The sequence below is a fragment of the Astyanax mexicanus genome, chromosome 6, assembly GCF_023375975.1.
Source record: "Astyanax mexicanus isolate ESR-SI-001 chromosome 6, AstMex3_surface, whole genome shotgun sequence".
NCBI lineage: Eukaryota > Metazoa > Chordata > Actinopteri > Characiformes > Acestrorhamphidae > Astyanax > Astyanax mexicanus.
Window position 1 is genome coordinate 16,821,839 of NC_064413.1, and position 21,735 is coordinate 16,843,573.

The 21,735-nt window shown below is 38.7% G+C and overlaps 1 protein-coding gene across 3 annotated transcripts in view; it reads left to right on the forward strand.

Annotated features, from left to right (window-relative positions):
* Window positions 1-21,735, forward strand: part of grb10b (growth factor receptor-bound protein 10b) — an 87,632-nt gene that overhangs the window by 31,884 nt on the left and 34,013 nt on the right. For 2 of the 3 annotated variants that reach the window (XM_007232038.4, XM_007232037.4), the window contains exons 3-5: window positions 3,282-3,378; window positions 14,428-14,650; window positions 19,933-20,074. In XM_007232038.4, coding sequence (XP_007232100.1) covers window positions 3,282-3,378; window positions 14,428-14,650; window positions 19,933-20,074 — 462 coding nt within the window. The remainder of the gene's footprint in view (window positions 1-3,281; window positions 3,379-14,427; window positions 14,651-19,932; window positions 20,075-21,735) is intronic. The other variant, XM_049479956.1, reaches the window with a different exon arrangement.

The window sequence follows — 21,735 nt, forward strand, 5'->3', positions numbered from 1 at the left end:
CTGTGAAAATGGAGATTTTAGAACAGCAAATTTAGCCGCCTTCTGCTCTTTCATGGATTGTTAAATCAAAGAAGTGTTGTATTAGGACTTGAGAGAGCTGGCAAGCTGAAATTCATTCTCTCTAAAAAGAGACTTAACCACAATGCACGCTTTTTCAGTTTTTAGTTGCCCCCAAAAACAAACTGTGATGAGTGTCATGACATTGTTCTAAAATGATCTAATTATTGGGGACAAAACAAACAGAGCACAACGTTCTTTGTACTTTTGGTTCTAATAATGAGCTGTAAATAAAGTATCAGGCTGAAAACAATAATTACATTTTTGCATTTACACTTACCTTCTGTCGCACATAATTGTGGGCCAGAGTAGCTCCCTGGGCTTTAGCTGGATGCATTTAGACAGAATGGAGTTCAAGTAGGCTGGTCCTGCCGTGAGTTTGGGTGGAATGTGAATAGATCAGTCACACTTGACTTGCTGGGTTTTTAGCCCTGTCTGCTGGTGCCCCCCGCATGCATGCTTATACATTTACATTCTCTGTAGGTCAGGCTTTCAGGACAGTCTGTGTCTGTCTGGGTCCAGCATCGTAGCTTTGTAGGAGTTTGTTCAGTAAACCCATTTATGTATAAAGGCAAATGGTTTACTGTATCTCTGTATTTCAATTAGAAAAATAAAATGTAATCTGAGATTTGGGTGTATCTTTCATGAATAGTATAAAGAGCAGTCAGGTAAAACTGGCTAGATTTGGCCTAATGCATAGCCTTTATGCATAATGTAGACTAAATAATTGATTTTTATTGCACTGCAACCATCTGGAACTGTATGGTCATTTTGGGTTGCTTAGTGCATATCATAATAAACAATGGGTAAAGGAATCATTTGCATATTGCATCATTATAGTACTCAGAGTATTGTTTTAAGTATAAACCAAAACAATATTGCAAAATCAATAATCTATGTCCTTTGACCTGAAATGTACACGAAATGCAAGACCTGAATTAGTGCGGTTGCGTCAGTATTCCGTTTTTAATTTCCCCATACCGCTAGAGACACTACAGTGCACTGCGTAGAACAGCACAGCCAAAGAAACATACTGGTACAGCTCGCTAGATAACGCCAGCAGCCAGTAAGCATAACAAACTAACACACAGGCTTGACGGTAGCTCAGCTCTGTGGAGTCAAGTGCTCATCTTGCTCTGTCCTGCCTGGAGAGAATTGAGAACACTTTTTCTGAGGAGCTCCTCTGCTGTTCTTAACTGTATGAGTTTTTTCTCTGAGTAAAATAGAAAATAAAAAGCAAACAACCAAAGCTTTCGCAATTATTCACTGGATACAAGATGCAAACTTAAATCTTAAAGAGCTTAAAGGATAATAATAATGCACACTGAACTGAATGTATTTGCTGACCAGAGAACCAAGGGAATTGTGGCTACTTAAATACTTCAATGCCTCTAATAGCTTGAGTATTTTAGATTTGTTTAAAGAGTTAATGGAACTATTTTAAATATTTAGTTTTGAGGCAGTGTTAATGTTGTTGGCCTTTCTTTTTTAAGGTCTATTGTTTACATTCTTTACCTGATTTTCTGCTAATAAAGTCTGATTTCCTCATATATTGTGCAATGTTTTGGTACATTATATCACTATACTATTCAAAGCCTTTATTTAAAGCCTTAATGTTTTAAATTGCATGTGCTTCTAACAGTACATTAAGTCACAAACATATATTAAACCCCGATCTTGCAAAAAAAAATAGAAATTTCTAAATATGTGATTATGATACTTACATACATACATAAATAAATGGAAAAAAAATCCTTAAAAAAAATATTGCGCAAAAATTGGGGTCTCGCTTTAAATGATTAAATAAAAAGGTCTGTGCTATGTCTGTGTCCCTCGTTTTAACTACTATTTTGCAGTGGGCCAGCACTTTGAAATGTCGGTAATAGAAACTCTGTATTGTAATTTTTTGTATTATTTCGATGTACTTGTTTTTATGCATAGTCACAATAGGCATGTGCTTTCCTGTTGTTATTGTCTGTGGTGCTGATCTAACGAGAGTATTGTCACACTTACTGTTGAGTAGACCTGGAGAGAGACTGGGGTGTTTAAAGCACCTGAAACACTGATTCCTGGTATGCTGATCAAGGCTTTAAAAACATTGGAGTTATGCCCAAGGACCTTGCACATTTTTACATCTTATAAGCAAACAGATCGAGCAGATCGAGGGTATCTAATTAAACGCAATGGCTGATCTGTTCTTTCAATGAAATTAACTGCTTTGATTTTTTCAAATGTCGTGGTTCCTCTCGCATCACATTGTCTTTCCATTCAGCACCACTGTAGTGTTTGTGTGCGCGTGACGCCCATAAACTTTGCACTCTGGCATCAGGAAAGAAAACAAGTGGCGCACTCTAATTCTAAAACTCTTCTGGAGCTGCTCTCGTGGCCACATTAGAGAGCGTCTCCTAGCCTCTGCGGTCGGCCCCAGAACACCATCTCCAAACACAAGAGCCACAGGACATTCTGTTCCCAGCTCCTGCTGTGAAGGCCCCAGTCAGCACCACTGCCTGAGATATCCTACTCTGCTGCTTGCAGATCCTTTGTACTGTGTCCAAGAAACTGGAACGTTCTCTGGTGCGAGAGGAGTGCCGCAGATTGCACAGGGTAATTGAATTGAGCGTTCTGTTCTCGTTTGTTTACAAACGGCCAGAAAAAAAAGACAGAGCATCTTCCAGCTGAACGCGCCGTCAGTCATGAGAGAGACGCGCAACGGACTGATCTCAGCCAAGCACTCGGCGCAGACGCAATTGTGCACCACAGCCTTTTGTCTTTTAGCTAGCCTGAAAACGTGCTGTGACCCACCCCAGAAATAGCAGGGCAAACTGCGGCCATGATGGCAGGAATACCCTCCCTCTTCTACCTTCTTTATCTCTTCAGATGTACTGGCAATTTTTACAGGCAGTGCTGGGAGGACGTAAAGATTTGCATAGAGAAAAGAGAGAGAAATCCTGGTAGCATATATGCACTGCACATGAAACTATGAATGCTTGTACCCAACCACAGAGTACAGATGCCTTTCAGCAGTGATAATTAAAGTTTATGAAGAGGGGGCATCTTTACCCAGTGTCTGGCAACTGGCATGGATACTCAACCATCTAAGGACAAATGCGCTCTGTATTAAAAGTTTGTGAGTGCTTGTATTACCAGAGCTTTATATAGAATTTTCCACGTTATTCCATGATTATGATCAAGTAATTGCTGTACTCTTTTGGCTTTTGTCTCAGCAGGACAATGTAGACCGAACTGCCAATCACAGACCAGCAGAACTAATTGGGTCAAGTTTTCAGCAGGCAGCCAATCGGAACTCTCCAAACCACCAAGGTTAGTGCACTTCAGCGGTCCTGTCGATGTTCATTAGTGTTGTTGGTTCCAGCTCCACTGTCAGAACTTGGTACCACTCAGACAGCATAGAACAAACTTTCTGTGATTCCTGATTTTATTATTTACCATAAAGACCCCTCGTTGGTTTTATTGTACATGTATGTAAATGGGAGGTTTAAGATGAAACCTCAATATTGAATCATCGTGGGAGGCACAGCCTATGCCGCGCCCAGTTGCTGCTACCACATCAATAAATACAGTACATTTTTCTACATTTTTCACAGGGCTGAATATAAACCAGTAATGTTGTAATGGGACTTTACAGTACACAGTATTGTGTGAAGTAATATATATATATTTTTTAACTCACAGAAATAGACAGTTGACACTTTTGTTAACTGTACAGTCAGACAGTTTAATTTGGTGTTTGAGCCACCACTATAGGACACACTCTGCACAGCATTTGCTAATAAAAGAGATGCAGTACACTGACTGAAAGTAATAAAAGAAAAAAAAACAGTTTTGCTTTAAGCAAGGAGCATAAGCCAATTTAGGTGGCTGCTATTAATCTGGGTATGTGCTCACTCCCCCTGATGTGTGTTTCCTGCCACTGAAGAGTTAAATGTATACAGTAAAGCCCTGACTATTAAAATGTGTATTTATTTCATTTTCATGTCAAAGATTTTATTTGCCTCTTTCGACTAATACATACAGTACATAAGTACAATAATAGTGACCACATTTGAAAATGCATTTGTTGCTGTGGTAAGTTAAGTGTAGTTATTTTACAGTTGGAACAAGGCCAGAAAAAGAGGCAATTTCAGCAAATGACCCGAATCGTTATTCAATTCTGATAGAACTCCTATAAGAAGCACTTCATCTAAATATGGAACTCATGTATGTTTACATAGAACTAATGGATGCGTTGTTCTGCTCGTGTTAGTCAAGTTACATGCCACACATGAGCAACATCCAGACCATGCTCAGTGTTGGCTATTGAGGTACTACTTGGACCATTTAATCATAAGTTATGAGGCTTTATTTTGTAAATGGGTGTAATTTTATCCTCACTTTGCTGGAACACAACCTGCACAATGATGTTAAGCCTACTAGCTAACTATTCAGTTTTGAAATAATGCAGGATAAGATGACAAACGAAGCTATGTAAACATTGGACCATATGTGCTTCTTGTGCAACTTGTGCAGGTTATGTTATGCTCAACACCTGATAGTATGATTTACTGTTTTATTGCACTATATGAACAAAAGTACTGGGGACACCTGTTCATTAGGTAAAAACATTCAGCACTCAGAGCAGATTTCTAACTTGGTTTTAATAGGGAATTAGGGAATAGGGATCTAACCAGCTCTCAGGATATTCAGCTGATCTCATATTTTAAATCGAAGGTGAATCAAAATTAGCTGATTCATCTCTATTGTAAATTGTGCAGACGTTCGATCAAGTTTTTATATGTAATGTTGTTAATGGTAAACTTGACATTTTTCTATTAATCACAAATCAAGTATTTGTTGTTCAGAGAATTTGATGTAGATTTGAATGTTTTTATAATACAATTAAAGGCAAATATGTATCTTAAGATACACAGCAGTGTATTTACAACAAATTAATTCTATAAACAAGTTTTTGTAATGTAGCATTTAGAGACAATAAATGCTACAGGAATATGGCTCATCTCTCCACTGCTTCTATCCTTATCATTGTATACTGGTACATATGTAGATACTGTCTCAGCAATCATTAGTCAGAAAGATTAGTTACTCTTAACAGAGTTTTTAAACTTCAAAATCAAGACTGAAGCCCTGGATGTTCCACATGTTTTGCTGACAAAACTACAAGTGCCTGAGCTCTCACCAGTGTTCTCCATTGGCCATGATCCCTGCTTGGCCAGGCTTCACAGGAAGAGAAAAGCAAACAATGAAATAGTCAATTGAGTCAAGCCCTCGCTACAGTCTTAGAAGGGAATTAGCGAGTGTGCACAAAACAAACTGAGACAAAAGCCTGGCTTGAGACCTCTTCATGCACAAAATCAACAATATGTTTCGAGCATCAGAAGTGTGGATTATCCAAACTTCTCCAACTTTTTATGTGTTTGTAAATGTTTATTAAAACTTAAGAATTGGCATACCAGAGAACACAGTTACCCAATTCCACATCCTGTTAGGTGGCATTTACACCAACCCTCCTTCAAACAGCATACTACCACAGCCCAGTTCTCTTTAGTTGATTACGCTTCGCTTGATTCTTTTTCTTTTCTTTTTTGCTTTTGCTTGCTGGCTCTTTGTTTCTTTCATTTTTGCAGTGTGTGCATATTCCACAAGCAGTGTCTCTTAAATTGCAAAGTTATATTCCCTTGTTCTCTTCCTGTCTCACCCCCCCTTCACTGTCTCTCTTTCTCTTTCACCCCCACCAGCTATTTGATGGCACTCCCTCTGCATTGTCTTCAGCCCTTTAGCTCTATGCTGTACAGTACAGCTTGTATCTGGCTAGAAAGAAAGGCTCCAATGCTTCCTTTTTATGCCTGCTTCCACAGGCCTTGTTTTAGAGTGCACCACCCCCGTCCGACACCCACCCCAAAACAGAATTCTCGGCAGGATGCCCCAGCCCCTGCAGCCTCCACTCCCATAACCCCCTTTGTCTCTATTTGCATGCTAATTGAGGTCTAGTACAGAAAGGTGTAAACATGCTGCTTGAATTTTTCTGTTCCCTTCAAAACCTGTGCATTTTGTCCACAGGGTCAGCTGACTTCAAAGGCAGAGAAATTGAGAAATAGGTTTGCAAAAAAAAATTAGAAGAGAAAAATTGTGTTACTGAATCCTAAGCATTTTATCTTTTCATTGTTTATTGTTACAGGTGATTTTGGATTTTTGGATTAACAGAGATACATTTAACTTAGTTTTGGTTGTGCAATACAATGTTATTGTTATTGGTGTGGAAGATAAAATATATATTGCCATTGCCACTTTATTGATATATTTGGCATACAAACAATATTTGTAATAATGACAATTAGGTCATAGAAGCCAAAGATGTGCTGGTTGAATTCTTATTTCAGCAGTTTAACTGGTAAAAGTTTTCCTGTGTGGATACAATTTCTGTTGAAGGATTAATATTGAACCAAAGGTAACTAAGTTTGGTCTGGTTGTTTGGCTTCTGGGTGCTGAGCTGTGTATATATATATATATATATATATATATATATGTGTGTGTGTTAGTTGTGGGCGATATGTATCGTTTGCGAAATTATCGTGAATGTTGATTTGACGATGTGTAATTTTGTAATATCGAGTTTTTTTTTGTTTTTTTTTTTAAATCGGCAAAAATTAATAAACTGCATCGTATTTTAAGGCTGTTATTTATATATTTATACATATACATAATGTAAGTAAAAACAACTGATTAACTAAACTCAGAGTGCGTTGTGTATAAAGTAGAGACCTGCACCCGCTGGACCCAATGCATAGTAGTGCAGCGCAGGGCAAATTTTGAAAGCTCATTGCGGGCGGGTGAGGCAGACGGAAAGTCTCGGAAAGCTAACCTTAGCTGCTCTTCCTTTCGTTGTGCTGGTTCTGGTTAAGCTGGTGCTTTGCCAGTCGTTACATTGTTGTTTGTTTATTTCTTTGTTTCTGGGTGATTTATTGTATTTGGTGTCGTCCAGACGCAGTTTACTTACTTTATTATTTACTTATTTATTGTTTTCCTACTTTTGTGTGACGTTTTTATTTTTCATCTTTTGCAATTCGTTAGATTATAGTTTCGTTAGTATTTTGGGTTTAGTTTAGTTTGTTTGTTTTCTAATTTTATTTGTTTTTGCGATTTATTATTCATTTATTTTCCTTAAAGAGAGGGCCTTGGCCTGTGTCTTGTGTCTTGGCCTGCAGGCCCTGTTTGCTTTCAGTTGTGTTTGCTTTCAGTTGTGTTTGCTTTATTGTGGCGTTTATTTGTTTGGGTCTGTAGGTGGATTTTGTTTAGTTACTTATTTTTTTTAGTTCTAATTGTTTACTTTTTAGTTTGTTTTGTGTAAGAATTTATTTGTTATTTTGGTTAAATATTTCTGTTTATTTGATTATTTTGTCATTGCAGCTAGCTTAGTGATGTGTTCAGCTAAGTACATCACTTTTAATTCCTCAAGCCAATGACAAGAACTGCCTTGAGCAGTAACGCGAACGTCGGAATCATGCGGCAATTGCGGGCGGGAGTGGGACTGAAAATCATATTTTTTTGCGGGAGCAGGACTGGAAATGCTGTCCCGCGCAGGTCTCTAGTATTAACACGCCCTGTCCCGCCGGCGGGCCAGAAAAATATCATAATTCATATCTGGCTGTGTTTGAGTAAGTATAGGCTCAATATAGACACCCAATATGCCATTTTAAAGCTAAGAATCTCTACTTTTCAGTCACATTTAGCTGTATTTCGTTTTAGAGCTGAAAGCGTGCGCTAGACGGTCCGGTTTGTGATAAAAACACGCTCTTTGATCCGCCCGGGGTACCCAAACAGAGCGAATCAGCACCTACCTGAGCGCACTGGCTTCAAAATCCACCCAACCATCAGAAAATCCATCAATCCAGTCCCCAATAATCCCCATTTATGTCTGAGAAGCGCTCTTATAAATCCGACGCAGATTAAAACTATTGGAAACTCCAGCGCTGTGTTCTGAGACTTTCCCTTTGTTCTGGAGCGATCAAACTGCGCATGCGTGTTACCATGGTAGTTGGGCAGACTGAGAGCCCCCCTCTGCCCCCCTACATTCTGTCAGCCAATCAGGTGGCGAGTTATGTGGGACAGAGGTGAAGCCCGCTCTGAAACCGGACACTCTGAGAGCGCTCCCCCCTCCCTCTGGAAAATCTGCTCCAGCGGGTCTATTCTATAGGGAGAGAACAGGCTGAGAGACCTTCTTTATTGCGAAATAAGTTATAAAATTAATAGTTTTTATTCTTCTAAAGTTTCCAGTCCTTTTCAGAAAGAAAGGACCATCCCAGGTTCAGATCTCTATCATATCTAGGGAGCAGTTTATAATTTTACATGGTGATTTTAAAACTTCTAATAGCAGAATATAGAGCTACTAAAACACTTCATCCACATAAATATATCATTTTATGGATCTAAAAATAAAAAATAGAAATAGAAAATCTGAAAAGCACCTAAAATTTCCTGTTTTTTACCATATTTTGAACCTTACATGTTCAATTGAATACTTTTTTTTAGAATAGTTTTGTATTTTTTGGAAAATATCGTCAAAATATCGTTATCGCAAAAATCCAATCAGTTTGACTTTGATTTCCAAATGTTATAATGAAAAAAAATTTCCAGCTGAATTTCCATTTCAAAAGTATATGTTTTATATTATTTAAATTTTGAGTTTTCTTTGCTGTCCAGAAACCAACTAATCACAGCAAAAAAAACATTGCTACATAGCTATTACAATGCTATATTTGTAAAACCAGTGAAAATGTATTTCTGGGATCTGGAAAACTAATTGCTATTGGATGACATAACGGGTACCTTTTAGAATTGAGCATCTTTTGCCTTTAAATCTTAAGGAACCATGTAATCAGCTTTTGTGAATAGTTTTGGATTCATACACCTTTAACGGGCAAAGAACTGTACATAGTACACAGGCATCACTGGTGATTTGGTCTGGAATGAAGGGTGCTGTTATGGAAACCTGCATTGGAATAGTGAATAAAGTTATTTTTGTGAGGCCTTTAGCCATACAGACTGGGTGATACATGTGACTATACATGGGGATCAGTTTAACAGCTGCTTCCTCTACAGGGAAGCATTACACCAGGACATTTTGAATCTGGTTTGGTTTAGACTTGTCCTTAAGTGAAGTGTTTTCATTTTCAGTACATAGTGTCCTCGACATGATGTACATGAAGTCAGACACTTCATATGCCTTACCTTCACTCTTGGCCACTAGTTCCCAAATTCTCAGGTTCATATGTTCTAGTAATGAGAACTGTTTCAGGTGCTGCTATTATTTTGTAGAATTGTGTAGTACTAATTGCTTCATCTGCTTCTTTGTCAGTTGCATCTTATGCTTCTGTTGCTTCTACTTATGTTTCTGCTTCTTCTGCTTATGTTGCTTTGACTTTTTTAGCTTCTTCTTATTATTCTTCTGTTCTGTTTCAGCTGCTCCTGTTGCCTCATGTAGTGTCTTTGTTTTTTACTTCTGTTGCTTCAACATTTTCTACTTCTTTTACCTCAACTTCTTCTGCTTCTGCATCTTTTGCTTTTGTTGCCTTGGCCTCCTCTGTTTCATTTAAATTGTCTTGCTTCAACTTGTTTTGCTTCTTTTGCCTCAGCTTCTTCTTCCGCCATGTTTCTGTTGCTTCTTTAGCTGCTGTTATTCTGTTTCTCTTGCACCTACTTTTCAGTGATCATTACTCCTTAGAGGTACATAAATGTTAAAATTGGTTAAACAGTCAGGTAGGGAGTTTCTATCCCTATCCCAAAAATCTCACTTCTCTGATGTGGGGAACAATCCCTCCCTTGTGCCTTTGTGGAGTAGTTAATTTACTATTTCAGAGACGGTAAATTTATGTGAGAGCAGTACAAGCCCAATGCATTGTTTATAGGCAGAAATATATGTTTATTTCCCCAAAGTGCCTGACATGCCCAGGTTGTGAAGTGTCTTTCTTTATGTCAGTAGTAGACCTTAAATGGGCACTAGGTGAATATGCAACTGTGAAGCTGAGAAAAGATGCAAAATCAATAAGAGCCATTGCTTAAGTATTGTTCTTAGCCAGTACAACCGTGTAAAATGTTCTGAAGAAGAAAGTCGTCACTGGTGTACTAAGTAACAGATGTTAAACAGGTGGACTAAGGGAAACCATAGCAGTTGATGAAAAAAACATTGTGAGTTCTGTAAAGAAGTTCTCTAAAACAACTAAAACAACCTCTAAAGGGCAGAAGTGAATATATCACAATCAACTGTTCACAGAATAGTTCATGAACAATAATACAGAGGCTTCACTAGAAGATGGAAACCACTAATCAGCAAGAAGAATAGGAAGACCTAGGCAGAAGTACAGAGAAAAGCATATTAACTGATTATGGACTGATAGGACAAAAATAAATGTTTTCCAATGTGATGGAAAAGCTAAAGATTAGAGAAATAAAGAATCTGCTCATGATCTTAAACATACCAGCTTATCTGTGAAACACAGTGGATGTAGTGTCATGATTTGCTTGGTAATTTTAATTGATGTTTAATGAAGTTTACAGAAATATTTTGTCTATCAAGATAAAGATTCAACTAAACTGACCAGGAGATAATTTATCATGCAGCAAGGTGATGACCTAATTTTCAGGATGTTGCCAATCTTCTTATAACCTAGGCCATCTTTATGTGGCGCAACAATTCTGTTTTTCAGATCCTGTTTTCAGAGAGCTCTTTGCCATGAGGTGGCATGTTGACATTCTAGTGACCATTATAAGAGAGTTTGAGAGCAATAATACCAAATTTAACAGGCATGTTCCCCATTCATACTTCAGACTTTGTAACACTAAGGAGTTACATGATACCAGGGATGGAAAATGGCTAATTGGGCACAATTTGAGTGTTCTCAAAAATATGAGGGATGTACTGACTTTTGTGAGATACTGTAAATGTATAGGGCAACACACTCAGAACTATTTCTATAGCACACATTCACACTATATAATGGTGGGACTTGAAAAAGTAGTTCTGTTGAAAATCACTTGTTCTTTGTATTTTCTATAACATTCCAATCAGGACAACCAGGACATGTTTGGTGTTTGTGAAGAATGGCTTCTTTGTGCTTGTGCATTAGCCATTTAAAAGGTACTGTGAATTACCTAACAAAAAAAACTCAGATTTAATGGGAAAATTGGATTGGGCTGTATAACATTTGTATTCATCATAATTTCTATCAAAAATTTTGCTACTGACTTTTCCCATGCTGCCGCCTTGGCAGTAATCTTTGACTTGAAACACTAGAGTAATTTTGCAATATATGGACATGGCATCAATCATTTTTTTTTGGACCTCTTTATTGCCCATTTTGTTTTTAGTAGTAGTAATATGAGTCCAGTAATGTGAAATGAGCTGGTATTTTGACTCCTTTATTTTTTATATTGTTTATTTATTTAGGGTACTTTTAAACAAGGGTGTTCCATTTGCAGTGTCTGGCTATTCTTAGTAATTGAAAAATAATTACTGTTTAAAAATAACTTGTAAATGCATTATTATGTTATCATTAATCAGTGGAATAAATGACTAGCATTTTTTGCACTGAATTCTACAATTCCACATGACCACTATAAGGGTGCCCTTTGGTATCTTGCATTTCCTGCACGGTGGAGCTGCCATAAATTAGGCCTGTTGTTAAAGTGCATGCCACAGATGCTCAGTTGCATTTAGATTGAGCCAGGCCAATAGTGCAGTGTGGCTGGGCTACTGACATTTGAAAACAACACTGCAATGAAAGAGTTAACACCTGAAATCCCACACTAAGGCTCTCCAACAGAGTATTGACCAGAGAAATCACACTTTTTTCATTGGTTCATCTTCTTCCCATAGTGCATCCTGGTGCCATCACTTTTTTTCAGGTAATAGGTACAAAGATACTTAAGCATTTCTATGACATAATCTTCTAGTAATCGTCTTCTTGCTCCAAGGTCTATAGTTCTGGCAATTGCATTTCCAATGTATGCATTTAGGAGGCTAACGTTGTCCCTCTAATGGGTGGGACACCGGTATGCAGACCAGAATGCGCAATGAACAGATGACCGTACCCTTCTGTATGCATCTTTTTAAGATTTCTGTGAATTGTGCCAGAGTCAACCTTCTGTCCAAACAGTAAAACTTTGTTGCCGATGCCCATCAGTGAGCCTTAGATGCCCAGCACCCTGTTGCTGGAATGTGGTTTGTGGTCCTTTGCACCACTGTCTGTAGGTACTTACCTCTGTTGACTAAACATAGTAAAAGCTCTTTATTGTTTAGGAAAAGCTCAGATCCAGTTGTTTGTCTCTTCATGATCGCTCAATTTTTCAAAGTTTGCACATTTTCCCACAACCAACACATTATCTACAAGAACAGGCAGATCTTTGGAACACAACACCATGTTATGGTTTGTCGTTCCTTTAGCCACAGATGGTACGTGATCGCCACTGGTGACTGTGAGCCTTTTATTGTTTTTGGAAATGATACAGTTATCTGTCTATTACCTATTGGCTCTTCTCTCACTGTTTTCTCACATCCAGTGACTATGTTTAAAATGTTAACTGCCTGATCAGTAATCAAGTAATTTATGTCTTAGACTGTGGAGATATACATTTATTATAAAATAATCAACATTTTTTACACAATGTTCTGGCTTTGCTCCATGTGCACTGTCATTACATCCCCAGAATCATGGGTTTAAGTCATGCCGCTTGCCATCAGCAGTGGGAGTCTGAGAGCACAATTAGCATTGCTCTTTTACTCCCAATATGATGATGTTGAGAACAGGCCTCTTTTAGCTGATATGTCAGAGTTAAGGCACAGCATTTTCCTCAGAGATTTGGCTACCCAGTGATGCAGTTTAAAAAGTGGTGCTAGCTGACCTCACGTGTTAGAGGAAGCATGTGCTACCCTTCACCCTCCTAGTTTTGGAGCATTAGTAGGGGTGGAGGGAGTCATAACCTAATGATTAACAATTACAATTCCTCCTTCATGAAATCTCATTTATTTCACCCTATTTATTTTTTATTGTGACATGATTCAGAATTGTGTGTTATTAATGCACAAATAAGACTCAAAGAACCCGTTAGTTCTGCTGCTACAGAGCAATGCCCTTTAGTTAAAGTTAAGAATTTTTGGATTTTCATGTTACTATCTGTTCCCGCCACCATGTTCATGTTTGTGTTGAAGTTAGTGTTTCTTCTGAACTTGTTCTGTAGTCTGAGTGTGTTTGTCTTTAACTCTCGAGGATCTGTAAGCGGAGAAGGGGCTTACTTGGCTCTATTAATACTGCAGGATTAGTCAGCAGTGATGTAGTTAGCTGACACATTTTCAGGAAGAGGTCTGTGGTGCGGCAGGTCACTCTCAGAGATGAGAGCAGGTCAATAGCCTTTAGGCCCAGTGCACCCAAAATACCCATTCACATTATCCATTCTCATTATCCTCTTCTTCTAACGCACCTCTGCCCATCCCAGACAAAATGAACAGGAGCATTTAAAGCTCCCAGCGATCTAAGAATGGAGGATAAACACATCCCGCTGAGATGAGGGCTGCTCAGATCCACTGCTTGTTGAGGCATTTCTGACAATGAATCTGTCCGCAGGTTTAAGTAGTATTTAACTTTTTTCTCTTAGTTTCTGTTAAAATCTTAAGAGTATATGAGAACAGAGAACACCTTGTTATGTCCACAGTTTGATTAAAACAATAAGTAAAATTCAAGATCATGCAATAAAGAAACATCACAAATTATCCCAAAATATACACACATTTTATCATCCTGATTAGATTATTCTGCTCAAATATATTATTAAGAGTCCAAACCTGGGCTGTATTCAAAGGTCTGAAAGCTTGACACTTTAGCCTATCCAGATCACTCAACACTTCATAAAGCTATGGGTGGCCTTTGTAATATTTGCTTAAACTTTAGTGGTATTTAGGTGTGTGTATGTTGTAGCTGGTCAAAAATCACTGGATTTTCTTTGGGAGTTGAGCACCTGTGTTATGAGCTGCGCTCCTCATAAATGGAAGACTTCTAGTCTTTGTCTACCTCTAGTGGTAAGATCCTGAAGTGCAGCCTTATTTACCTAGAGTTCATACTGTTTGTTGCCTTGTATGAGTATTCTAATAGTGGTCACTGATTGGTCCTTGCTTTTTAAAACTGTTAGAATGGTTCTTTGTCTGTTTTAAAGGTTCTTTGGACCTTTGTAGCACCAAAAATGTTTGTCATTGTTACAAATCTAGCAAAGCAATTTAATTTCTATAGTTTTCTTTTTTGTTGAGAGTGTGAATAAAGTATTTTGTCTCTTCTGTTCTCTCTCTTTTTCTCTCTTTCTCTCTCTCAGAGGATGACGTGGATCTGGAGGCGCTGGTGAATGACATGAACTCTTCATTTGAGAGTCTTTACTCCACTTACAGTGTGCACGCTGAGGCTGCCCCCCTACTTCAGAATGGCCAACCACACCGGTCCAGCGAACACACACACTCTCACAGCCATACACACAGCCACCCCACCTCCCCGCATCAGAGACTGCGACGCTCCCAGCCTATGCATATCCTCGCTGTCAGGTAAAATAGACACAAAATCCGATTTTAATCATTTTTCACTGGCCTCAGTGGGACTTAGCCATGCATGAACATCTGTTTTTACATCTAGCATTTAAATAAGAACTGCAGAAGTCCTGTATGTGACCCAAGCCTGCGTTCACAGTGGAAAGCGACAATGTGACAGGCAAACATTCATTTCTTAGGGCAGGGTGTGATTTAACGCCGCGACACGCAAGAGGCGACAAGCGGCAAAGCGACAAGAGTTGAAATGTTCTCAAAAATTTTAACTCGAAATTTATATTGATTTCTAACGCAGTGAAGCGGCATTCTAACCCAATTGGCTTCTAGCTTTCATTTGGACCTATTACAAACAAGGTGGTCCAAAGTCCTCAGGCTTCTGCTCTCTGAACTTTTGGGTTCTTTCACCAAGTCTTATTAACTAAATCAATTTATTTAGTTAACAAATACATATTTAATACAAACACACATTTAATAAATATTTTTTTCGTTCCGTTGAAGCAATACATTTTTTTGTGCCTTTTTTTTTTTTGGTCGAGACAAAGGACTCCAGTGTAAATGCAGGGTGATGTGGCTTGCAAAATATAGATCACATGGTCTGATCAGATCAGCTAAATTATAGCATTTGGGCTGAACGTCCAACATTACCAATACATAAGTAAGTTTAAGATTGGAAGTTCTCATCGATTTCTATCATAGAGCTTTTGTGTAATACAACTACTAACACCATAACATCAAGAGTGCAGAAGTTTCCAGACAATTGTACCAAGTGACGCATGAAAAAAACATCCACAATGCTTAACTAGTAAGACTTTCTGTGGGAGCATTGACTAATTAATTAAATTAAGTAATATGTACATTTAGATGTATTGGTAATTGAAAATAAAAATAAACTGAATGTGATTCGTCACTACAATATGTAAGAATAAACAGTGTAGCAGCTCAGAAAAGGTAAATGTAGAAAGTGGTCAAAGCAAGACCAAAAAGAGATTAGTATAGTGAGGTTCAGTGACTGGTATGCTGTAGATCCCGCTTGGTTTGGGAACATTCATGCCCTCGAAATTGGAAGGGTGACTGGACACTTCCTATGTCTTGTCATCGTTATATAAAAAATTACCTCAATGAACCCCCAATAAATGTTGGTGAAAGGAGCCAAACAGTTTAAAGCTTAAGACAATAAAGAGCCTACATACTTGTCCGGAATACTCAATTAATCTTAGAAAATAGCAAACAGGTTTTTGCCAATAGAGAGCTAGGTACTGCTAATGTGTGTTGATTGGTTGGTAAGCTGAAGCTGGAGTTGCGGCCAGAAAACATTTTTTAAAAGGCTTATCTCTCAACTTTATTGGAAAAACTTGGAAAAAAAGGTGCCGGTGGTTCTGAAACATTTAATGGTGTTCTGTGTTAAGAAAAAAATATATTTGATCCTTTTCAGCATGACATTTATAAAATGTGATTTTGCTCAATTACTCCATATCAACCCATTCAATTTGCACTCACTCTGCAGTGCCCTCTAGTTACAAACCCGAAAGACATTCTGAAGAGGTCATTCATTTTTGTACATGTCCTCAGATGCTACTCAGTCAATCAGATCTGCACATAAGTCAGATCTGCACATCATTAACAAGATTTTAATCAAGAACCAGCTGCAGTTTTACACCAGTAATCTAATGTGCCACTATAACACATTAAGGCATTAGGCACTATATTTTACAATGTCGTAACAGCTTTCTGTTTGTTTTATTTTGTTATTTTACTTGATAAAAAATAAATAAATAGAAACAAAGTTTATGGAAACAGTTTTTAATTCATAAAATGTATCCAATTTAACGTGAAAATTGACCATTAATATTGTTGATTTGTATCTGTAATTTTTTTGACATTCAGTTGTTGACATCTAAACATGCAGGTTAGAAAGTATGATTTTTAAAGAATCAAAATCAGAATCTTTTATTATAAGACATTTGGAAGTCGTATTTGGGTATTAGTATTTGGTTTGGTTGACACCATGATGTTTCGTGTTGTTGTATGTTAAGAGTATGAGGGTGAACAGACATTTGATTAAATAATCACAGTTTAATTTTAACAAAACATAAACTTCAGCTCTTTACCTCTTCTATGTCAAATTGACATTAGCATTAGATTAGACATAAAATGGACTATTTTCCCCACTACACACGTGTGTGTCTGTGTGTGTGTGTGTATTTGTGTGTGTATTTGTGTCTCAGAGCTGTGGATCAGAGCAGGCTTGTGTGTTGGAGTAACAGTAATGATCCTGGTAGAGTTCATCCAGCGGTTACTATTCAAACTTACCACTGACCTCTCCAGCACACACATTTGCCTACACACAGAGGTGTGTGTGTGTGTGTGTGTGTTTGTGTGTGTGTGTGTTTGTGTGTGTGTGTGTGTGTGTGTGTGTGTGTGTGAGAGAGAGAAAGTTCACTCTAAGGTTAACATCCTTTAACACTGACCCCTGCTTTATACATACATACATACATGCTTACTCTGAAGTCCCTGTGTGTGTGTCTCCACTTCAAAAGATTGCTCCCTTTAAGACTAGTCAAAAAAAACACACACACACATTTTCATGGCGCCAGGGCAGAGAAACACCTGGGCTGTGACGGTCACAGCTAATTGCATTATTGTTAAAATATTCCACTCTTCATTTTTACAGTTCTTTGAGAATCATAGGTTTTAAAAAGACGGTAAAATGAAAATCACTTTACTGATAAATGAAAACTTTGATTTTTAAAATGTAGAATGGAGAGGTTAAATACCCATCCTTACTACACTTTTGTATACATTCTATACAAGCAAACAATATATTCTTATATATGAATTAATGTTTTTGCTCTCCTATATGCACTTCTACTTGTACATTGGTGCATCTGCATTGCTTAGCAATTACTACGGCAAAACACTTACAAGTCTGGGTTAATTTCCTTGCTGTACTACAAACGATGGTAGCTGGAACTAGGTGGATAGCTGTTGAATAGCTGTTGAACAATTTTTTTTTTACATAAATAATCCTTACAGTGTTAAATCACGCGTGCGTTATGCACCTGTGTACCTACAGTCTAAATTTGGTGCATAAATTAATAGCCTTAATATTACGGAAATTGTTACAAATCTTATGTTGGTTTGATGTGGATACCTTTGTAGGTAAGAGTTCATTTGTAGCACCACCAGTTTAGGCTCAAGTGTCAGTGACAGAAATGTAATTCTCCTTATTACAGTGTACCTCAAACAATGACCTCGAATCTGTCCTTTATGGTAACATTTCTAGTTAATGTTGCTTTAAAGAAACAACCACACAATGTTCCTGTGTACTACAATGTAACACAAAGTAAGTGGTTCTTGTGTAGCATTGGCATGTGACATTTTTTTTTTCCCCCATAAGAATTTTTAAGTTTCTGAGCAGGATGACATTTCTCACCCAGCCTGTTGTTTTGATGTCCGGGCCAGGCAGTGATTAGAACTGAGAGGGGCAGGAGCGGGACCACAGGCCAGCAGTATTAAACTGCCCAGTCTTTGAAGTCTGTTGGACTCAAAATAAGCCCCATGTTTGCTGTAACAAGAGACAGAGGACTGGCCACTGGTTTGTTCTGATAATGAGGCTTTGGGTTTCTTGTATCAAACACCAGATACACCAGATGTTTTACATTAGTTCAGTTCTGCTCATCTGCCTTTACATTTCTGGCATTTAACGAAAAAGCTCTCATTCAGTACAACTCTTTGTTGTCTTCTCAGAAGTTCAAATGAGTAGAGGAGTCCAAAAAGTTCCATATGCTGAAATGTTAACAAAAAACAAGAGTCACTACCTTACATCTATACTTCAAATTTCTAGTTGCAGAGATATCACATACAATTACAAGCTATTAGGGCGCGATTAGGGCTCATCTAAGTGCTCTTGAAAGAGTGTATTTCCCCAGTATGCAGACTTCAGAACTTCTGAACAGGGCCTAAAATAGATAACTGAAATGGTCTGATTAAGATTTAAGTGAGATTACTGACCATTTAATAATAGGGATGCACTAAAAAAGTTTCCAAGATTTTTGTTCAATTGACCCTTTTTACATTTAATCATATAAATGTATTTTTGTGTTGCTGGTCAAAACTACAATTGAACACAACACAATATCCCAACAGACAAACCAACTCAAGCACCACCATTTAACTCATCATTTATTTATTTATTTTTTGGTGTGTATTTTACCACAATAAAAATTCTGCCCAAGAACAAATTGAAAAGCATTGTTTCAGAGGATTCCAGAGTAAATATATATAGAAGATACAGAGTATACATATATATATAGAAAGAGAGAGAGTGTGTAAGACTGGTGGAGGAGAACAAGCCAAGATTCACAAAAACTGTCATTAAAAACCATGGTTATTCTATTGAATATTGATTTCTGTACTCTTAAAAGTTTATGAATATGAACTTGTTTTTCTTGCATTATTTAAGGTCTGAAAGCTCTGCATCTTTTTGTTATTTCAGCCTTCAGTCTTATTGTCTCAAATAAATGCTCTAAATTGAAATATATTTTGGAATTTGGAAGAAATGTTGCTTGTAGTTTACAGAGTAAAAAATAACTTTTGTCTAAAGTGCTGCCACTATGAGCAGGTGGTTGCAGGTTCGAACCCCCGCTTATGCAGCTTTGCCATCAGCTGCCAGCGCTCAGAGGGAGCAATCCGGGTGGGTAGATGGCGCTCTCTCCCCACATCACTAAAGGGTGATTTCTGCAACACAGGGCATCTGTGAGCTGATGTATCAGAACCGAGCTGCTGTGCTTTCCTCCGGGTGCGCTGTGGTGCTACTCGGGCATACTGCATCTGCAGCAGCTTGAAATGAAGCGGTGGCTGACTTAAGATGAATCGGAGGAGGCATGTGTTACTATTCAGCTTTCTGGTGTGTTAGGGCATCACTAGTAATAGGGGGAGTCCTAATAAATGGGTTGGGTAAATGGCTGAGCAAAAATTGGGGAGAAAATGGGGAAAATTTTGAAATAAAATTATAAAAATACAAATAAATAATTTGTTTTAATTTTACTTAAACATACACCTATAAATAGCTAAATTAGAGAAACTGGATCAGAAGCTGAAGTGGTCTCTTATTTTTTTCCAGCACTGTATATATGGAATAAAAGCGTCTGCTAAATGTAACGTTATGTTCCCACACTTAGTGTGAGGCTGTCCCCTAAGACTATGTATGTACTGTTTGTGTAATGAGTGTGGATATGCACGTCTGTAATTCTGTTTGTTTGTTTATCTATGTGTGTCTTCAGGAGACTACAGGAGGAGGAGCAGCAGTATCGAACGTCCTCCCTGCCGGCCATCCCCAACCCCTTTCCTGAACTGTGCAGTCCAGCCGGCTCACCCACGCTCTGTCCCGGCTCTTTACCTCCAAGTCAACCCTCAGGCAAATATGTAAGCTAGCGGTTCCTCTTTCCTTCTTCAGCTGCACCTGTGTTTAAAGTGTGGGAACGTTTTAATGTGTAGCATACTGGATGTATGCGTGTGCAGTGGGGAGGCATTTAAATAGTTTGGTTGTGTGGAATCGTGTTGGTGAATTGTGTGTAATGTGACTGATGCCTCTGAAGGAAAGTCCATGATGTAGTCCATGATGACTAGTATTTCACTGTCTTGAACTTGTGTGTGTGTGTGCCCCTGTGAGGAGCAAGCTATTCTAGGGTTGCACCGATACCGTATCGGTATCGGCACAGATACTGGCACTTACACACAGTATCGGTATCGGCAATGGGTATCGGCTGATCCCATTTCCAGGTTTGGAATGCGGGAGTAAGAAATAGCAGGGTAAACAGCGCGGGAACAAGATACAGACAAAATAGAACAGCATAGCGAAGTGCTACTGCAGCAGCGTGCAACGGTAAACAACCAAACCTAAGTAACCTGCTAATCAAATTATTATCGAATTGCTAAGCGAATTACTTTACATTTCATTTGGCAGACGCTTTTGTCCAAAGCGACTTACAATAATGAAGTACAAAAGTAATAGGAATTTAGATAACCCATTTTTAGATAGGGCTTAAAGGAGGTCGAAGGGAAATAAAGGGATAGAGAAGTGAAGGAGGGGAAGAAGGAAATGGGGTTAGAAATAGTTAGTGTGTTAGAGGTGTTAGGAGAGTAAGTGCTCTTTGAAGAGCTCTGTCTTCAGGAGTCTCTTAAAGATAGCGAGAGATTCTCCTGATCTGGTAGTGGAAGGTAGTTTGTTCCACCATTGGGGAACTCTGTATGAGAACAGTCTGGATTGCTTTGTGTGAGTGTTTGGCAAAGCGAGGCGACGTTCATTGGAGGAGCGCAGCGGCCGGGAGGTAGCGTAAGACTTCAGGAGTGAGTGCAGGTAGGAAGGAGCCTGTTCTGTCATCACCTTGTAGGCGATTGTAAGAGTTTTGAATTTGATGCGAGCATCAACTGGTAGCCAGTGGAGCTCAATGAGCAGCGGGGTGACGTGCCCGTTTTGGTTGGTTGAAGACCAGACGTGCTGCTGCATTCTGGATCATTTGGAGTGGTTTTACTACGCAGGCCGGGAGGCCAGTTAGCAGGGCATTGCAGTAGTCGAGGCGTGAGATGTTGCGTCAGAAACTGTCTAATTTTCCTGATGTTATAAAGCGCGAAGCGGCAGGATCGAGCAACCGAGGCCACATGGTGCGTGAAGGAGAGCTGGTCATCAACCATAACACCCAGGTTCCTAGCAACCTTTGTCGGTGAGAAAGAGAGAGTCGATGCTTATAGAGAGGTTGTGTTGAAAAGATGGTTTTGCTGGTATGACCAGAAGTTCAGTCTTTGAGAGATTTAATTGAAGGTGATGCTCCTTCATCCAAGAGGATATGTCAGAGACACGACGATATCCGTGCAGAGATTGAGTTATCTTCAGGTGAGAATGACAGGTATAGCTGGGTGTCATCAGCAAAGCAATGGTAGGAAAAGCCATGTGAGTGGATAACCTGACCAAGAGAGGCAGTGTATATTGAGAAGAGAAGGGGACCCAGTACCGAACCCTGGGGAACCCCAGCTGTCCTTGCCACGACACCTTGAACGAGCGCCCAGTGAGGTATGATCTAAACCAT